This window comes from Orcinus orca, chromosome 6 (assembly GCF_937001465.1).
Source record: "Orcinus orca chromosome 6, mOrcOrc1.1, whole genome shotgun sequence".
In the NCBI taxonomy this organism is placed as follows: Eukaryota; Metazoa; Chordata; class Mammalia; order Artiodactyla; family Delphinidae; genus Orcinus; species Orcinus orca.
In genome coordinates, this window is record NC_064564.1 from 112209461 (window position 1) to 112228103 (window position 18643).

Sequence of the window (18643 nt, forward strand, 5' to 3'; positions counted from 1 at the left end):
ATATGGAATCTAAAAAAAAAAAAAAAAAAGATACTGATGAACCTAGTTGCCGGGCAGGAATAAAGAGGTAGACATAGAAAATGGACTTGAGGACGTGGGGTGGGGGGCAGAAGCTGGGGCGAAGTGAGAGTAGCATCGCCCCAATGTATAATAGTTGGCTGGTGGGAAGCAGCAGCATAGCACAGGGAGATCAGCTGGGTGCTTTGCGATGACCTAGAGGGGTGGGATAGGGAGGATGGGATGGAGGCTCAAGAGGGAGGGGATATGGGGACATGTGTATGCATATGGCTGATTTGTTTTGTTGTGCAACAGAAACTAGCACCGTATTGTGAAGCAAGTATACTCCAATAAACATCTATTAAAAAAAAAAAACTTTGCCAAATGGGAAGTTTCCATCTCTCTCTCACCTTCCAGCCTTGTACAAGGCAACAGTTGCCTGCATTTCTGCCAAACTGCTGCTCCCTTAAGCATCCCTGTGTGTTCCTACCTCCAGGCCACTGCTCGTGCATTCTTTTGCTTCTGGAGCCTCTCCAGCCCCATTTCTGCTGGTTGAAAGCCTTCAAGACTCGTTTCTATGACCACCTCTTCCTGGTTCCTCCTTCCCATAATGGAGTTTGTTTTCTCCTTCCAGAGCACTCTCATAGTGTTTCTGACCCTTCCTTGCCTTAGCCAGCCTTTCCCATGGCTCAACCAGGTTGAACAAATTGGGGTGTACATTGGGTACCTGGCTCCTCACCCACACAGACCAACTCTGGACCCAGGATGGGCCCTTGGCAAACTTCTGTTCAAGGACCAATCACATCCTCCTGGCCCTGCTCTTGGGACTTTGTGGGAATGTCTCCTGGGGTTGCCATGAGCAGATTTTTTTTTTTAATTAGCAAAATTATTGGAAATACATGATTAAAATTGTCCTACAAGATTATGCATTGTGTATGTATGTATGCATGTGAATGTATGTATGTGCATATGTGTATGTGCATATAAACTGTTAATAATTTTTTAAAAGATAAAATCATGACTCATACAAGTATAAATGAATACTTGTCAAATATTTTATTTAACTCATTAATTAGTATGAGAACCAGTAAGATATTACAACTGTATTCCAAGAGAACTGAGACTACTACACTTTTATGGTCAGGTAAAGAAGGCTGACATAATCTTTTTTTTTTTTTTTTTTTTTTTTGCGGTACGCGAGCCTCTCACTGTTGTGGCCTCTCCCGTTGCGGAGCACAGGCTCCGGACACGCAGGCTCAGCGACCATGGCTCACGGGCCCAGCCACTCCACAGCATGTGGGATCTTCCCGGACCAGGGCACGAACCCGTGTCCCCTGCATCGGCAGACGGACTCTCAACCACTGCGCCACCAGGGAATAATCTTTAAAATGGATAGAAAATTAGTCAGTTTTCCCAGGGTGATGATCAGTGGAATTCCATGAGACATCATATGCCTTTATATGGACTGGAATTATTTGCATTACTACGTTTTCTACAGGTTAACATCTATCTGTACAGAGTTTAAAATAGCCTTAGTCAAAGACAGATATGGACGGCTAGCCAGGACACTTACTAAATTTCAAAGTCATAGTTTTCTCTTATGTTACTTATAACAGTCTCCATTGCATCTAATATTTTACATTAGATATATGACTTTGTAGTTTATTTTTCAGAAACCAATAGTTTGTATCTAAAGAGGTAAAAATTACTTATTTTAAAGCACCCTAGTTTCATTCCATACTCAGTCTGTTGAATCCATTGGTCCATAGATTATCCGCAGCACTAAAAATTCTTTCCATACCAACAGTAGACACTGGAATTAAAATAGAATTTTGAGCCAGTTTTAACGTATTTGAAGCAACAGGTTCTTCATTGAAAAGCGTTTCCACGTATCAAGAAATGTTATTTTGTTGAAAAACATTTCCATGTATCAAGAAATGTTATTCTCTCAAGGCAAGGGAACAAGATACCAACGTCCTCATAAAGTAGATTTGGAGGGCCTTATTTTTTTCTTCTATGGAGACAGCTTCCTGTTTTGAACTATTTACCAGAAGAAGGGAATTTTTCATCATTAGTCAAGTATGAGTGCCACATACAGGCTCTCAGAGCATGATAAGGGAAATTTCCAAAAGCAACCTGCTTCTTCAGGTATTTGACCAAGATTTGTGATCTTCGTGACATTTGACCCTGTGGTTTATGGGTTCCATTTATCCCTTGCAGCTGATACTTGCCACCATGAAAATTATTTAAAATCAATATTCAGGGATTTTATTTTTACCTTGTAATTTTAGTTCACTTTGCATATGTGGTTTTGCCCCTTTCTCAATCCTAATGTATATTTTTGCATTTTGCCTTACTTAATAGAGATTTTACCTGTTTTATTGTGATTTTTATAAAATTTAGTTCTTGGGTTTAGTTATCATGTCTATAGGTTAGGTGTTTAGTTATATATATATATTTTTTAAAAAACATAATTCCTAATTTTATCTATTAATCAATTTCTCCTACTCCTGCTCCCCCACTCTGCCCAGTTTTCCTAGTTTCTTGAGTTGAATGTTAAGTTCATTTATATTCATATTGTTTAATTATATAAGAGTTAAAAACCATGCGTTTTTCCTCTCAGTACAGTTTTGACCTCATCACATAGTTTAACGTATAGTGATCTATATGTTCTATATGTTTATGGTTTGTAAATAGTCCATTACCTTGGCTTTTATTTCTTCTTTTACCCAAGAATTATTGGAGTGTTCAAAAATTTCCAAGGAGTTGAATTTTTAAATTGTCATTGTTAGTTTTCTCATTCTTTTGTTCAACAGATCTTTAGGCAGTGTTTTCTCTGTGTCAGGAACCATACCAGTTGCAGGGAATAGTGGAGTGAATACAACCAGCATGGTCACCACCTTCATGGGAGTCTTCATTTGCTGAGGGAACCACAGATATAATCGTACAGATGATCACAATCGTGATAAATATTATGGAAGGGAAATCTCAGGGTGGCCCAATACTTCTAAACTTTACTAGAAGTGAAGTTGCCTGTTGTATTTAGTGAACTTTTCCTTAATTTTATTTCCTTACCTCTTTTCCTGAACATGAATGCTTTTAGTATCTGTTTGACTTAGGTAGGCAGATAATTTGTTTTCTTGCATGTAGTTCTGATGGTTTCTTCCATGTAGTTCTGATGGTTTCTTCCTGAGGCTTCCTGTAAACTCTAAAGGACCCTCAACTCACATGAGGTTTTCACTTTATGGCTCTACTTGTAATAAAAGTTTAAAACATGTAGAAGTTGGGCTTCCCTGGTGGCACAGTGGTTGAGAGTCCGCCTGCCGATGCAGGGGACACGGGTTCGTGCCCCGGTCCGGGAAGATCCCACATGCCGCCGAGCGGCTGGGCCCGTGAGCCATGGCCGCTGAGCCTGCGCGTCCGGAGCCTGTGCTCCACAACGGGAGAGGCCACAACAGTGAGAGGCCCGCGTACCACAAAAAAACAAACAAACAAAAAAAAACATGTACAAGTAAATGCTGTTATATTTTGAATAAACAAATCCTATATTTAAAAAATTAAACTTAAAAGAATTTTTCCAGCATAATACATGCACATGAATTTTAAAAATCACTAAGTACTGAAAGTCTTAGTGAAACAACTAACACTCATTGCTCTGTCTCTCCATACCCCATTCATTCCCCCAGAGGCAGACACTCAGAGTTATTTAGTGGTTTCTTCTGGTAATTTCTGCCATGTTTCCATCAATGAGTTTTTGCTACAATTTCTTGATCCACTCACTTTAGACAGTATGTGGTGACTTCTTCGTATGATGGATGTTGGTTTAGTTTTCCTGAACCACCTTTCCTCCTTCTTCAAAAACGCTCATGTTACTATGGTTAAATCTCTTTTATTAAATGAGTATTCATGTTTTAATTATTAGGAATGTGCAACTATGGTTCTCTGTATAGTCAAGTGGTTAACTACGAATAACATGTCTTTTCTGGAATACTCTTTTGTTTCCCCGGCATTTCTAAATCTCTCTCTCTCTCTTTTTTTTTCATTGATTTACTTATTTTTGGCTGCATTGGGTCTTCGTTGCTGCGCGTGGGCTTTCTCTAGTTGCAGAGAGTGGGGTCTACTCTTTGTTGCAGTGCGCAGGCTTCTCACTGCAGTGGCTGGTCTTGTTGCAGAGCACGGGCTTTAGGCACGTAGGCTTCAGTAGTTGTGGCTCGCGGGCTCTAGAGCACAGGCTCAGTAGTTGTGGCGCACGGGCTTAGTTGCTCCGCGGCATGTGGGATCTTCCCGGACCAGGGTTTGAACCAGTGTCCCTTGCATTGGCAGGCGTATTCTTAACCACTGCGCCACCGGGGAAGTTCCTCTAAATCTCTTTTAAGGAAAAATTCTTACTCTAGCTACCACTTATCTACCATATATTTTATATGTATATGTAAATACACACATAAACATATACAATATCTTACCAGATTTTCATATATTGTATATAAATCTTTATTTCATTTAATTTTATTTTTATTATACATAATAAATATATCCACCCACCCCCCCACAAATGTGCTGTTCTGTCAGGTTTTCTATCAAGACTTCTCTTTCTCTGGAGACATCTCTTCTGGGCTTGATAGATGTAGACCAGTCATTCTTGAGTCTTGCTGTTTATCTGTCATCTCCCTTTACTACTGCTGGACTGGGTCCACTGTTTCCTATATCCCATATCTTCCTGGACTTGGTTTATTCTTTTCATTTTGCTGGGGGAAGTTCTCAAGTAGTATTCAAATGCTTGCATGGGAGATAGATGTTCTGAGCTTTTTTTCATGTCTTTAGCATGCTGTGCATTCCTATTGAGGAATCTGATGCCATCCTGGATCTCGCTTGTGGGCACATAGTGGAGCCGATGAGTGTAGTTAACCAGTCCCAGCCCTTCTGAATGTGTGTGTGAGTGTGTGTGGGTAGGGATGGAGGGTGGGTAGGAAGTATGTGTGTAGAGAAAAGGTTAACAGAAAGAGGTGTGGCCTGGAGGAGCCTGGTTTTAAATTTAGGAAGCATGCAAATGTGGCTGCCTTTGGTTGTCCCACTCCACTAAAGAACCCCAGTTGTTGGTTTGAGGTCAATCTTCAGGGTGGTTTTTAGGGACATCCTCCAGGGCTCGAATCATGTTGGCCTGGTCATGTCTATGTCGGGACACAGATGTCCTGCTGATCAGCTCTGTGGTGCCATGCATAGAGGCACTTGACAGGCTAGGCAGATAGGCCAAACATGCCAGGGGACAAGGGCAATCCCTCAGCTGGGTCCAGAGACCCAGTGGAGGGAGCATTGGGCCCCAGGATGGCTCAGCTGCAGTGTGTGTGAGGATAACATAGGGATTTGTCTGACTGCTGGATGAACATGGTGGCTGCCAAAGGATTCGGTGGGGTTCTAGGTTTCATTAATAAAGAGATGACCTGCCAGCCAAGGGGGTGAGGGGCCTGCTCAACTTTACAATGGGGCAATTCACAACTAGAGTATCTGGTTCTCATCTGGGTATAGGTAGTTCATTTAGTGAATTCCTTATCCTTAAATGTTCATTTCAAATGCCTCTCTCTATACAGCTTTCCTTGACGCTTCCCTCGCCCATAATTTACTTGTTGTTTGTCTGGGTTCTCGGTCTCTATTTACTTACTTACCATGTTGCTATAATATACATTTTTCTCCTCTATTGAATCAAGTTCCCCAAAGATACTCTGACAAGTCACTTAATCCTTGTGATTATGAACCTGAAATAGTGGCAGTAACCCTGGCTCCATTTTCGTCCCTGGGCTTTGTAAAGACCAGATGAGTTGTATGTTACGGTACTTTACAAACAACAAATGGGAGATGGAGTGATTTCCTGTCCATTTGTTAATGTGATGAATAACAGCCTTAAATTAGCAAGCCAGTTAGGCAGCCGTCATCCCTAGCATCTGTGTAGCATCCCCACCCTGATGTGTCCTGAATTTCTCAATGGAAAAAAAAAAAAAAAACAGCTTGCTATTTACTCTCCAACTTCTCCATCACTGGGACCTTCCTTTCGGATTTTTCTTTTGCCTCTCCTCTCTGAAGTCCTTAAGCTGTCACTGCTCAGCTGGGCTGCACCCTCTGTGCACTCTAGAGGCTGCACCCCCTGTGACTCCAGAGGCTGAGGATCAAGGAATTGGCCGACGCAGCCTGAGTTCGCTGGTGCACCAGGCATGGCCTTAGTTTGGAATTTGCAGACCTGGGTCCCAGGAACCCAAAGGGGCTATTTCAGTACAAAAGGCCAGCTTCCCCTGGTGCTGGACAGTCACTGTTCTACTTCTCTCTGCTGTGTGATGGAGCTATTGACCACTGGCCTATCTCAGTCTGACTGATGTGACAGGGCTGCTGGTCCCGGTCCTTGCACAGACCATGGGGTCTCAACACCACACTTGACCAAGGATGCTCCAGGCCTAGGGTCCACACCTCCATTTATTCTCCTGGGCTCCGCCATGGATCTCAGATCCCAGAGGCACTGGCCCTGGAAGCTAAACTTGGGGGTGCCCAACATCAGTCACATGCTGTGCCAAAGCCAGCCCTCTCTGGCTGATCCTTCCCCACATTGTCTTTTTCAAGCTTGCTCTCAGCCTAGACTCCTTTTCTTAAAGCCATTTTATTCAAGGAGACTTATTGCCATTTCCTGGCACTGGGCCTTGACTTGGGACCTGCAGGATGACCACAGCGTCAGTCCTTAGCATCAAGTCTGGAGAACCAGGATTCAGTTTCTATTTCTTTCTTCCAAGAAGCCTCCTTATGAACACTGAGCCATCCCTTCCCTGGTGACCAGCTTTACATTCCAGAGATCTCAGTCATGAAGGCTCTTACTTCTCTAATCTCTGGGCTGTGGGTGCCTGCTCATCCTGTATTTGCATAACTAAATCACCCCTTAGATGACTGCATATGGAAAAGAAGTTTGGCTTATTTTGAGTAGAACACCGTACCCAGTGTAAATATGACACAGTCATAGACCACAGGGAATCTGGAGGAGATAGACCAGATTGGAGAGATGGCCTGGCTATGTGTACAGCATATGCAGGTGAAGCGTATGAGATCTTCCAGGGCCTTTAGCAATGGCAGAGATGTTGAGGAGAGAGCAAGAAGCTCTCTGTGGACACAGGGAGAGAGACCTGATGTGACTGTGAAATAGCTCTAGGTGACCTTGAGCAATTTGCTTTACTCTCTGAGCTCCTTGCTGTTGTAGGGTCTATGCGCCGTGAAGGTGGGTGCTATGCAGGGGATTCTGGCATCATCTAGAACAAGGGACTAGGTAACTTTGGAGGGTATCTTCCAAGTGTGAGACTATGAAAAATGACAAAGTCGAGGCTATGAAACACTCCATCTCTACATGAAACAGCACCTTAAAATCCTTAGTTGTGCCCAGGATTCTGCACATCATAGACGTGCCTCTTGGGACATTTCCTTTTAGTTTTCATCTGCAGTTATCCTTTCTCTTTTGCTTCTTCCAGTTTATTTCTCTTCTCTCTCATACTCTGTTTTTTTCTCACTCCAGCTGTTGAATCGAAAAGACAAGACCACCTTTGAGAAATTGGACTACCTGATGTCTAAAGAAGATAATTACAAGCGGACTCGGGAATATATCCGAAGCCTGAAGATGGTTCCCAGTATTCCCTATCTAGGTAGGAGTCTGAATTGGATTATTATTTTTTAAGAAACCTGCTCACTGCCAGATAAGATGTTTTTACAATTTCTAGTTGAGAAATTTCCATGAAGCAGCATGGGCCATGGATAAAGAGGTGATTGGTTGGCTCCTTGGGTTAGAACAGGCTATTGATACTTCCTAAAGATGGGAATTTCCTGATGAGGGTCTTGAAACAAGGGATATTCTGCTGCTAATACAAATGATCTGTGAATCCCAAGCCTCCCCAGCCTGCAGCTCAGAAGGGTCACAGGACTCTTACTGGTTTATCCACATCTTCTTGAACTGGGGGAACTCAGGCCCAAACCCCTCTCTTCTGATTCTCTGGACATTATTAATATATAAGATTTGTTCCAACAGAATTATTATGATTATTGATTTTACTGATTCGAAAATAATACATGTTCATTGCAAGGAACTTGGAAGAGAAGAAAATTAGTAGCATTTGCTTTCCCACCTAGAGATAATCCCTGTTTTGCTTCATATCTTTTCATTCTTTTGGATGCATATAGAATCTGTATGTTTACTCTGTCGTGAACATTTAATGTTATTACCTGCATTTCTATACTATGACTCAGTCCCATCACATGGATTTGTGCAACTGGGATCTCTCTAATATTGACATTTGTCTATACATTTTTGCTATTAAAATTTTGCAGTGGGCATCCCTGTTGCAAAAATCACCTATATAGTTAGGAATCTTACCTTGTAATAAATTCCTGGAAGTGTGATTACTGGGTCAAAACTTTGCAAAATTGTGTGCCTTTTCATGTATACTTCAAAACACTCTCCGGAGAGGTTGTAACAACTTATATTTTCATTAGAAGGGGAAGAAATTGCCTATTTTCCCCATGTGCACAAATGCTGTGTATTTTCATGTGCTTTTTCTTTTCCTTTCTTTTTTTCTTGTGCTTTCTTTTTTTTTTCCTTTGCCGGTTTGACGGGTGAAAAATATTTCTTGTGGTTTGGTTTTTCACAGTTACGGTAATTTTATGAAAATTTTCTATCTCTTTATGTTATAAAATAGTATTAAGAACAAGGGAAATAAAGGTTTTATGGAAGTGACTCCTAGTATTTTCAGAAATCTAGTGTAAGTTTTTTGAGATACATTTTTGACAACTTTTAACTGTCCTCTATGAGCATTGTGTATTTAATTTTCTAATTCTTTTAAATCTAATTTGGAAAACTTAATGTTAGTATAAAATTGTCCATTTGACCCAAGTTTTTGAAATTATTAGCATAAAGTTTTTCCTCACTTAATTTTTTTGAACATAGGGTTTTATATAATCACTATAAATGTTAACCTCCTGTGTATGTATGGTTATATTTGCTTTGCATTCCTAATTGTTTTCATTTTTGTTTTCTCTTTCTGTTTTTAATTTGCTTTGCCAGAGGTACGTCTGTTGGTCTTTCCAAAGAATTAGACTTCGTATTTGTTTATCAGTCACATTGTCTTCCTGCTTTCTAATCTACTATATTCCATTAGTCTAGGATGTGCTTTTTTCCTCCACATTTTTAAATCTCTCAAATTGGGATGCATCTTTCAATTGATGCTAACAAAGCATTGTGACATTGTTAAATTGGCAGCAGTTTTTCTTAGTGTTACGTAAAATTATGGTGCATCCTAAATTTATAATAGATGACATCCTAAATTTGACGAAATATGGAATTTACGCTTTTGTCTTTTATAATTCATTTCTTCTGCTTTCCTTAAGTTGTTTTGTTATTGTAAACAAATTATTGGCTTATTTGTATATATATTATTCTTTCTACTTTCATTTGGAAAACAGTTACGGGTATATATTTCCATCTAATTGCTGCTTTTGTTGTATCCTACATGTTTTAATGTATAGTGTACTCAGTGATATCTTTAAATGTTCTGTAATTATAGTTTCAATTTTTCTTTTATCCAAGTGTATTTAAGGCAGTGGTTTTTTTTAATTTTCAAGGGCTTGAGTTTTTGTTTTTGGTTTTTTCAAATGGCTTTATTGAGTTATAATTCCTGTAGCATCCATTTAAAATGTACAATCGATGGTTTTTAGTATATTCACAAAGTTGTACGACCATAAGTGCAGTCAATTTTAGAACTTTTTAATCACCCCAACGAGAAACCCCATACCCATTCATAGTCACTCCTTTTCCTTCTAGCCACCTGCCTTCCACCCCCTCACCCTCAGCCCTAGATGAACTGCTAATCTACTTTCTGTCTTCATAGATTTGCTTATTTGGGACATTTCATATGAATTGAATTGTACAATGTGGTCTTTTATGACTGGCTTCTTTCCCTGAGCATCATGTTTTCAAGGTTCATTCCTGTTAGAGCATGATCAGTATTTCATTCCTCCTTATTGCCAAATAATATTCCATTGAATGGATGTACCACATTTTATTTATCTATCATCATTTGACGGATATGTGAGTTGTTTCACTTTTTGGATAACACTATTTTGGCTCACTATTTCACTATTATGCATAACACAGCTATGAAGGGCTTTGGTTTTTAAAAATGGTCTTCTCTCTAATTTTTTTTAACATTGTTTTAGAACATATGACACATATGCTTTCTAGGTTTTTTAAAATGTTTGATATTTGTCTTGTGGTTTAATATAACATCAGTTGGTATAAATATTTCATGGGCGCTGGAAAAGATGTAATCTCTCAAGTTACTCTTATCATTACAACATTCACATTTTTCATTTTTGACAACCTGGTCTATCAAGGACAGAAATATGTCTTAGAGTCCCCTTGCATTTCTAACAGTTTCTGCCTTACATTATTTAGTATACAGTTGGCCCTCCATATCCCTAGGTTCTGCATTCATGGATTCAGCCAACTCTCGACTGAAAATATTCTGGAAAAACAATCCACAAAGTTCCAAAAAGTAAAGCTTGAACTTGCCAGGTGCTGGCAACTCTTTACATAGCATTTAATCGTATTAGGTGTTACAAGTAACCCAGAGATGATTTAAAGTGTAGGGGAGGGTGTGTGTAGGTTATATGCAAATACTATGCCATTTCACATAAGGGACTTGAGCATCCCTGGATTTTGGTATCTGCAGGGGTCCTGGGGCCAATCCCACATGGATACCAACGAATGACTATATAGAAGTTTATAACAGTTGCAGATTCATTATGAAGTGTGTCCCATACAAAATGATCTTGATTCCATTTATTATTTGCTTTTATTTCGTTAGTGTTAATTCTTTGAAATCTGATTTATTTTTCCTTTGCATTCATTTTATAAATCTTTGACTATATTTTGCATTTTAATATTTTAAGTTGTTTTGTCTTAAGTGTGATCCTTAAAAACCGTATTTAGTTGGGCCCAATATGAGAGATCTTGCCTTTATTAGGGGAGTAAAAGTCCTTCCCATTTGTTTAGACTTAAGCCATGTTATTGAATTATCATTCTTTTTTCACGCTTCCTTATCCTTTCCTTGTTCTCATCTTACTGCTTGCTGTAAACTACAGTGCCTTTCCTCTCAGATCTGCAGGTGGAGGGCATGTTGGTGTGCGCAGCTCCCAAGCCCATTCCCACCTTGCCTGGGGCTAATCCATTGGAGGATGGGTTGATGGCATTAGGGTGCAGCCCACTGGTTCAACTAGCAGAGGTGCTCCAGGATCGTTAAGGATGGCCTCTTCTCTCTCGTAAAATGATCACATGAGCTGCTGTTGATTGTCTCCTTTCTCTGTGCCCAGCACCTTGCTAGGTATTTTAATGCACCATCTCAATGAATGCTCACAAAATGGCCCAGTGAATAAGCAGGTGCTGAGAGGTTGCCCCGGGTCACATAACTGGAGAGTGGCAGAGCCAGGCCTTGGCCCAGTGGTGTGGCTATAAGCCCTAAGCTCTTTTTTTTATTAATTAATTTTTTTTATTTTTGGCTGTGTTGGGTGTTCGTTTCTGTGTGAGGGCTTTCTCTAGTTGTGGCAAGTGGGGGCCACTCTTCATCGCGGTGTGCGGGCCTCTCACTATCGCGGCCTCTCTTGTTGTGGAGCACAGGCTCCAGACGCGCAGGCTCAGTAGTTGTGGCTCACGGGCCTAGTTGCTCCGCGGCATGTGGGATCCTCCCAGACCAGGGCTCGAACCCATGTCCCCTGCATTGGCAGGCAGATTCTCAACCACTGCGCCACCAGGGAAGCCCTAAGCTCTTAACACTGCCCTCTCCTGACAGCCTACCTCCACTGTTCAGGTCATTATTTTCCTACTCCTCCCTTTCAGTTGCCACCTGTATGTCCTCTGCCATTTATGACTTGTGGATGGCCTCCATCGGGTGCTATGTGAAGTGGGATGAATTGTCTTGGCTCTTTCTTGTGACACTCTGTTCTTGGACCACAAACCAGTGCTGTCTTGGGCTTCTGAGAGATTGGTCGGTGGGCCTTAGCCAAGGGCTGACTCAGAGAATACCATCTCCCCTTGCTGACCTGTGTCCCTTCTCATCAGACTGAGCGTATGCTCCCAGATCCCTCCCTTTCAGATGAGTCCCCTATTCAGGCCTCTGGCCAGATGCCCCTCGTGTGTGACCATGATGGCTCTCATCAGGCCGCAGGATAGGTCCACACTTGCAGCGGACATGTAGTCCGTGCCAGGGCCCCTTGCCACTGAGTTTTTGGACAGATGCCCCCTCCTTGTCCCTGATCACCTCATCTCAGCTGCCTCTTCCTGGCAGGTACTTCCCAAGAGACTCCGTACGGGCCTCTGTTCTCCTGTAAGACCCTCCTTGTCCCTGAGTGAGCCTAGCTCCACCGCCTGCTCCTATTCCTTCCCTGCTACGAGGATTTCCCTCCCCACTTGAGCCAATCGGACTGCATTTCTCATCCTTGCATCAGAATGACTCCTGCAGTGTACAAGTCAGACTGAAAGAACAGGAGGCGACTCCAATGTGCTTTCTGTCCTCAGGACGGTGTGTGAGGGTTTACCATGGCGGCGGGGGGTGGGGGGCATGGTTTCATTAAAAAGAATGAAGAAAGACCCCATTCTGAGGCTCAGCGGGGCCATCCGTCCTGAGGGCAGCTAAGGCCTCCCTGCACCTCTGATTGCCATGGACATACCCTGCCCAAATCCAGGTTGTGGCTTTAGTGCTTGAAAACCCAACTTGTCCTGGGGATGGATTTGTTTATCAAAAGAGGAAGAGTTACATAATTCCTGGAAGGTACAATATAGGAAAAAATGTCTGAAACCATTTTTTTTTCCCCTGGCAACGTCCTCACTGTAGGTGTTTTCCTTGGGGGAGAGGGAGTTATTCTCTGGGAGGGACTTGAGGTCAGTCCTCGATATTTCCAGCTGCTTCATGCGTTTAGTTCCTGCTTGAGACTTTGAACGCTGCTTCAGTGGTTATTTGCCTCTAATAGCAAGTATAGGTTTTACTTTTGTAACGATTCTTTTAAACCTCTGTGGAAGGTTCTACACTAACTGGTTTCCTGGGACTATTCACACATGTGTCTCTTACTCCATGTAAAGATACCCTCATGTAGTACTGGCACGTTATTAACCATGTGGGTGTGTATTCCATCTCCTTCCAATGCAAATTTTAGAGCCAGTTGGCTGCACTTTGGTGCACTGTTTCTTGTGAAGCATAATTTAAAAAACACTGAGGGAAAAACTTACTACATTTCAAAAATAAGACTCTCTTTGTCTCAAAAAGTTTATTCCCATTTACTTCAAAGTGCAAAAATAGTTGTGGGAAATAGTCAGGTCAGTTATTTGCAGCTTAATTTTATCTGATAGCTACTCCTTGTAAATACCCAGTTCAGGTCAAAGTGATAACAAAAGCAGGCAATGAGCTGTGAAGCGTGGCTACACCATTTACTTCCAAGTAGCTTTATTGATTTAGAGGGTGTTTGGTTTTCAGAACCTATAGTTCCCTCCAGGAAATAGCTAAATAAAATTACAAATGTAATAGATTTTAAAAGGTTTAGAGCCTGATTCTAAAAGTAACTATAGGCAGTGTGGAAAATTGTGATCTCTCAAGGAACAAAAACTAGGCATTCTGACAGTTCTGAATAGTTAGAGAACATTTAGATTCCTGGTAAATTTACCCAGACTTCTAATATGTGAAGTAAATTTCTAGAAGCTAAGCTATTCCTTCAAACAGCCAAACCCTCCCATTTTTAAAAAGCAAGGTTTTATGTTCAAATATGGACTCTGAAGTTTAAAATAAAGGCAAATTGTTTCCAAATTCTGAGTATAAAATTAACAGACTTAAACTGTGGGATATCTAAAAGGACTTTCAAAAAGAAGTGGTCATTGGTCAAAAAGAAGCATTTACGTTGATGCCCCAAAGCCCCCAGAACAGCTGGGGGTGAGGGGCTCACACTCTGAGCCTGAGGGCCTCACACGCCAGGCCCTCTGCAAGGTGGGTGTGTTCTCACCCGGGCATCAGACTTCAGTTCTGCTCTGGTGGCGCTCACGGCCCAGATCTGATCACTGGCAGTGAACTAGAAACCAAAGTGAGCCAAGCACTGTGGAGGGAAAGGCAAAGGAGTGAATAAAGGGGGACCCATCCCAGGCTGGGGGACCAGCAAGGGTTTTCTGGAGGGAAGCCCTAAAAGATGAATAAGCTGGATGAAGAGGTGGCATGTGAGCATCCCAGACAAAGACAGCGGCTTGTGCAAGAGCCCTGAAGTGGGGAAAAACATGTTTGCTGGGAAAACTGCCTGGAGAGTAGAGAATCAGGAGGAGGGTGTCGTGAGAAGCAGCTGGAGTGGGAGAGAGGGGTGAGGTTGCTTAGGGCCTGCACACTGGGAGTGGGGGGCTCAGGCTCTGGCCTCCACGAGCAGTAGGGGACCAGGAGGGTTTTGAGCAAGGGCGTGGTTGGCTTGGGTTTGCCTTGAACACGGGTCTCCTGGCCGACAGCAGGTGTCCGGCTTGGGGGAGGTCAGGCTGGAGGAGGGAAAACCAGGCAGGGGACCATGCAGAAGCCTGTGGTGCATCACCGTATTTCAGAAACTGCTGGGGTGGGGGTGGGGGAGGGGAAGGGGAAGCCCTTTTGAAAACAGTTCATTTTAGAGCAAAGCCTTGGAGAGACCTAAAACAGTTATCAGTGAGCATGTCCCTCATACCGGATTGGAGACGCATGCATCTCCCTGTGCCTGGGCTTTGAGAATGAAGGATGTGCGCATTTGAGCAGAGATGAAAGGGCACGGGCACGTGCTCTCTTGATCTCCCTCCAGAAGGCAGGGGGCTTGAACTGATGGATGCCGGCAGATCTTCTGCTTCCCAGAACCGAATCAGAGTGGCTGTTGCCCCTTTGGTGGGGGCCTGTACCACCCCAGGACCAAAGTCCGATGGCTCCCAAGTTAGGGTTACCACAGTGTTATCCACCTGTCCCCAAGTTTGCCAGCATTAAGGCTAATTCTTTCCTTTAACTCCCAACTGAAAAAATTCCATTCCGCATGCAGGAAATTCAGCCTTTTTTCCCTTCAGTTCCCCACCCCATGTGTTCCCAAGAATCCCCAAGGAATACTCATTTGTTCCACAGATCCATCTTGGTCGTTTCTGGTGCCTCAGCCAGCTGCCTGGCCACAAACCCTGATCCCTCCCTCCAGTCATCTCCTGCTTTCCTACCCAGTCTCTCCAGATGGACCTGTGTACAGCCAGGCTCCTCCTTTTTTTTCTAATAAATTTATTTATTTATGGCTGCGTTGGGTCTTCGTTGCTGCACACGGGCTTTCTCTAGTTGCAGCAAGCGGGGGCTACTCTTCGTTGCAGCGCACGGGCTTCTTATTGCGGTCAGTGGCTTCTCTTGTTGTGGAGCATGGGCTCTAGGCGTGTGGGCTTCAGTAGTCATGGCACGCGGGCTCAGTAGTTGTGGCTCGCGGGCTCTAGAGCGCAGGCTCAGTAGCTGTGTCTCGTGGGCTCTAGAGCACAGGTTCAGGAGTTGTGGCGCACGGGCTTCGTTGCTCCGCGGCATGTGGGATCTTCCCGGACCAGGGCTCAAACCCATGTCCCCTGCATCGGCAGGCGGATTCTTAACCACTGCGCCACCAGGGAAGTCCCCCCCTTTTTTAAAAAATAAATTTATTTATTTTATTTATTTAATTTTTGGCTGTGTTGGGTCTTCTTTGCTGCATGTGGGCTTTCTCTAATTGCGGCTAGTGGGAGCTAATCTTCGTTGCATTGCGCAGGCTTCTCGTTGTGGTGACTTGTCTTGTTGTGGACCACAGGCTCTAGACGCATGGGCTTCAGTAGTTGTGGCACGCCGGCTTTAGTACTTGTGGCTCGCAGGCTCTAGAGTGCAGGCTCAGTAGTTGCGGTGCGTGGGCTTAATTGCTCTGCGGCATGTGGGGTCTTCCCGGACCAGGGCTCGAACCCGTGTCTCCTGCACTGGCAGGTGGATTCTTAACCACTGCGCCACCAGGGAAGCCCCAGGCTCCTCCTTCCTTAGCCAGGGAAGCACAGCTCGGGGATGGCTAAGGGGATGTCAGTGCCACAAAGAAAAGCTTAAGCCTGCGTTCTGGAATGCCTACTTCTGGAGCCCAGAGCCGTGCCTTTCTCCTCTTTGCCCGATGGCCACGTGCTACAGGGCGCAACAAGCCCAGGAGAGCCTTTGATCAAGTTTCTCCTTCTCCAGATAGAGGAAGGATCCAGCCCCCTCTGGGGCCCAGCAAGCAGGGAAAAGCTACCTTCGGATGCATCTCAAACGTGCTTCTCGTTCAACAGAATAATCACAAAGACACAACACATCCCAAATGAAGGAAACCTTTTCCATTATTTTTTTGAGTCATCAGCTGCATATGGTTTTAAATCTCTCCCTTCCAGAGAGAATTTTGCCTTTACTTTTGCAATCTCAGGATTTGTTACCTTAAAATCCACATTTCTCTGGGACTTCACAGTCTTGCTCAATTTTCACAAAAAGCCAGTGGATGTTATTAAAATCCCCATTTTGCGAATGAAAAAACCCTACTGTTTCACTTATGACTTACCAACATTGTATGCCAGGCAGACACCAAGTTTAACTCAAGACCTCATGCTCATGGCTGGGGTTCCACCCTGCCTTAACTTATGCATCCTCCATTTAACATCTGTCTCCATGGAGAGAAGCAGCATGGGAGGAAAACACGCTGGGGGAGAGGTTTCTTTCCTTCAGGCTTTGCTGCCCAGATCTGAGCAGCTGGTCACATTCGTCCCTTCTGGGGCACAGGGGGGACCTGCAGTCAGCCTTTCTCTGGGTCGAGCAGTTTTGTCTGAACCCCGGAAAGGAGATGAGAGCACGAGCCCATTTTGTGCAAGTGCAGGTGTGTTTCCATAGCAGGAATCTGTGGAGTCATCAGACAACTGCTCCTCTTTGACCCTTAGTCTTTGGACTTCTAATTAGAAGCTGACAATAATAAAAATGACCAGCACTCACATTTACTTCTTCCACCACACAACAGGCCCCGCACCGAGCGCTTTACACTCATGATCTCATTTAATCCTCCCAACACTCCTTCCTCTGAGGAAGGCACTATTTTTAACTTATGTCACAGTTGCAGAAGCGTAATAAGACTTGTTAAAAGTTTCACCACTTACTACTGCCACATTGTAGTGCTGCGACCCCAGAGCCCCACCACTAACCTCAGATTATGCCATATGTTCCTGCTAACAGACCTTTACCCTCTGGGGAAACCAGACAGTGGGCTGAAGAGAGGAATGTCTCCAGGGCCCTCCTGTGTGGTACAGGGGCTCAAGGTGGGAGAAGGAGGGCCTTCCCAGGGCCCGCCAGCCCTAAAGAAGAGAAGGATTAGGGATAGAGGAAAGGCTAGAGTTTCTCCAGCTGCAGGAATAACGCGGGGCCATTGGGACGTCTCTTTTGGAAAGAGTTAGGACGATGGCCCTGAGAATCTGGAAGATTTCACGTGGTAGGTAGCTTCTAAGCTGGCCCCCAACGATCCCTTGTGTAGTCCCTTCCCCTGGAACATGGGCAGAACATACTGACTTGCTTCTAACAAATCCTATATGACAGAAATAATGGGATGTCACTCCGGGATTCGATTATAAAAAGACTGCTTCTCTGTTGGGTGTTGCTGTCGTCTTACTCTTTCTTGGCTCACTCATCCTGGGGGAACCCAGCAGCCATGTGTTTGGCTGTCCTCTGGCGAGGCCTGTGTGGTGAGGGTGTGAGGCCTGCCGATAGCCACGTGAGTGAACTTGGAAGCAGATTGTGCCTGAGTGGAGCCTTCAAAGGAGGCCGCAGCCCCTCCATGACTGTCATCTCATGAGACACCTTAAGCCAGAGATGCCCAGCTAAAACACACCCAAACTTCTGACCCACGGAACTGCAAGACGGCAAATGTTTATTGTTGTGAGGTGCTAAATTTGGAGGTAGGTTGTCACACAGTAATGGATAACTAGTGCATTGCACCAACTTTATCACTACCCCACATTTGTTACTTTGTTGCCCCATCTGTATTGGAACAAAATCAGCTGTAAAACTCCACACACAAAAGACTGTCAGATTGTGGATGTTAAAAATAGTATTGAAATACATTAAGTTTACTCATTCACTCATTCATCCATTGCACACATATTTTATATGAACCCACCATGGGAAAATGAGAGGTGCCAAAGAAGCAGAGGGCAAATCACTGTCCCCAAGGTGCCTACAGACTTGCTGCAGGAGACTACAGCGGGCACCATGATGGAATCAGGAGCAGGTTACAGTTGGGGCTAGAGAGAGACAGACAGACAAACAGGCAGACAGAGGTGAGTTCTACCTAGACAAATCAGGAGATTCCCAACCGCCCCACATAGCAACTTACGCAATGGACAAGTGTCCAATTCCTGTATCGATTTTGGGTTTGCTTTATTGATGGAAATCCAGAGCTGTGACCTGCTCCCTTGTGGAGGTAGGGCCAACATAGAAAAAGGACATAAGTGCTGTTGACCGTCTCCAGACAGAGCAGATGCCTCAGGCTAAACTCCAGACTCTAGAGAGTAGACTGTAGGGAGGAAAGGACTCCTTTCTCTCCCTCTCTGGTCTTC

At 43.8% G+C, this 18643-nt stretch overlaps 1 protein-coding gene across 22 annotated transcripts in view; it reads left to right on the plus strand.

Annotated features, from left to right (window-relative positions):
* RALGPS1 (Ral GEF with PH domain and SH3 binding motif 1) overlaps positions 1 to 18643 on the plus strand; it is a 287326-nt gene that overhangs the window by 130417 nt on the left and 138266 nt on the right. For all 22 annotated transcript variants that reach the window (XM_049710721.1, XM_049710726.1, XM_049710727.1 and 19 more), the window contains one exon: positions 7535 to 7661. In XM_049710721.1, coding sequence (XP_049566678.1) covers positions 7535 to 7661 — 127 coding nt within the window. The remainder of the gene's footprint in view (positions 1 to 7534; positions 7662 to 18643) is intronic.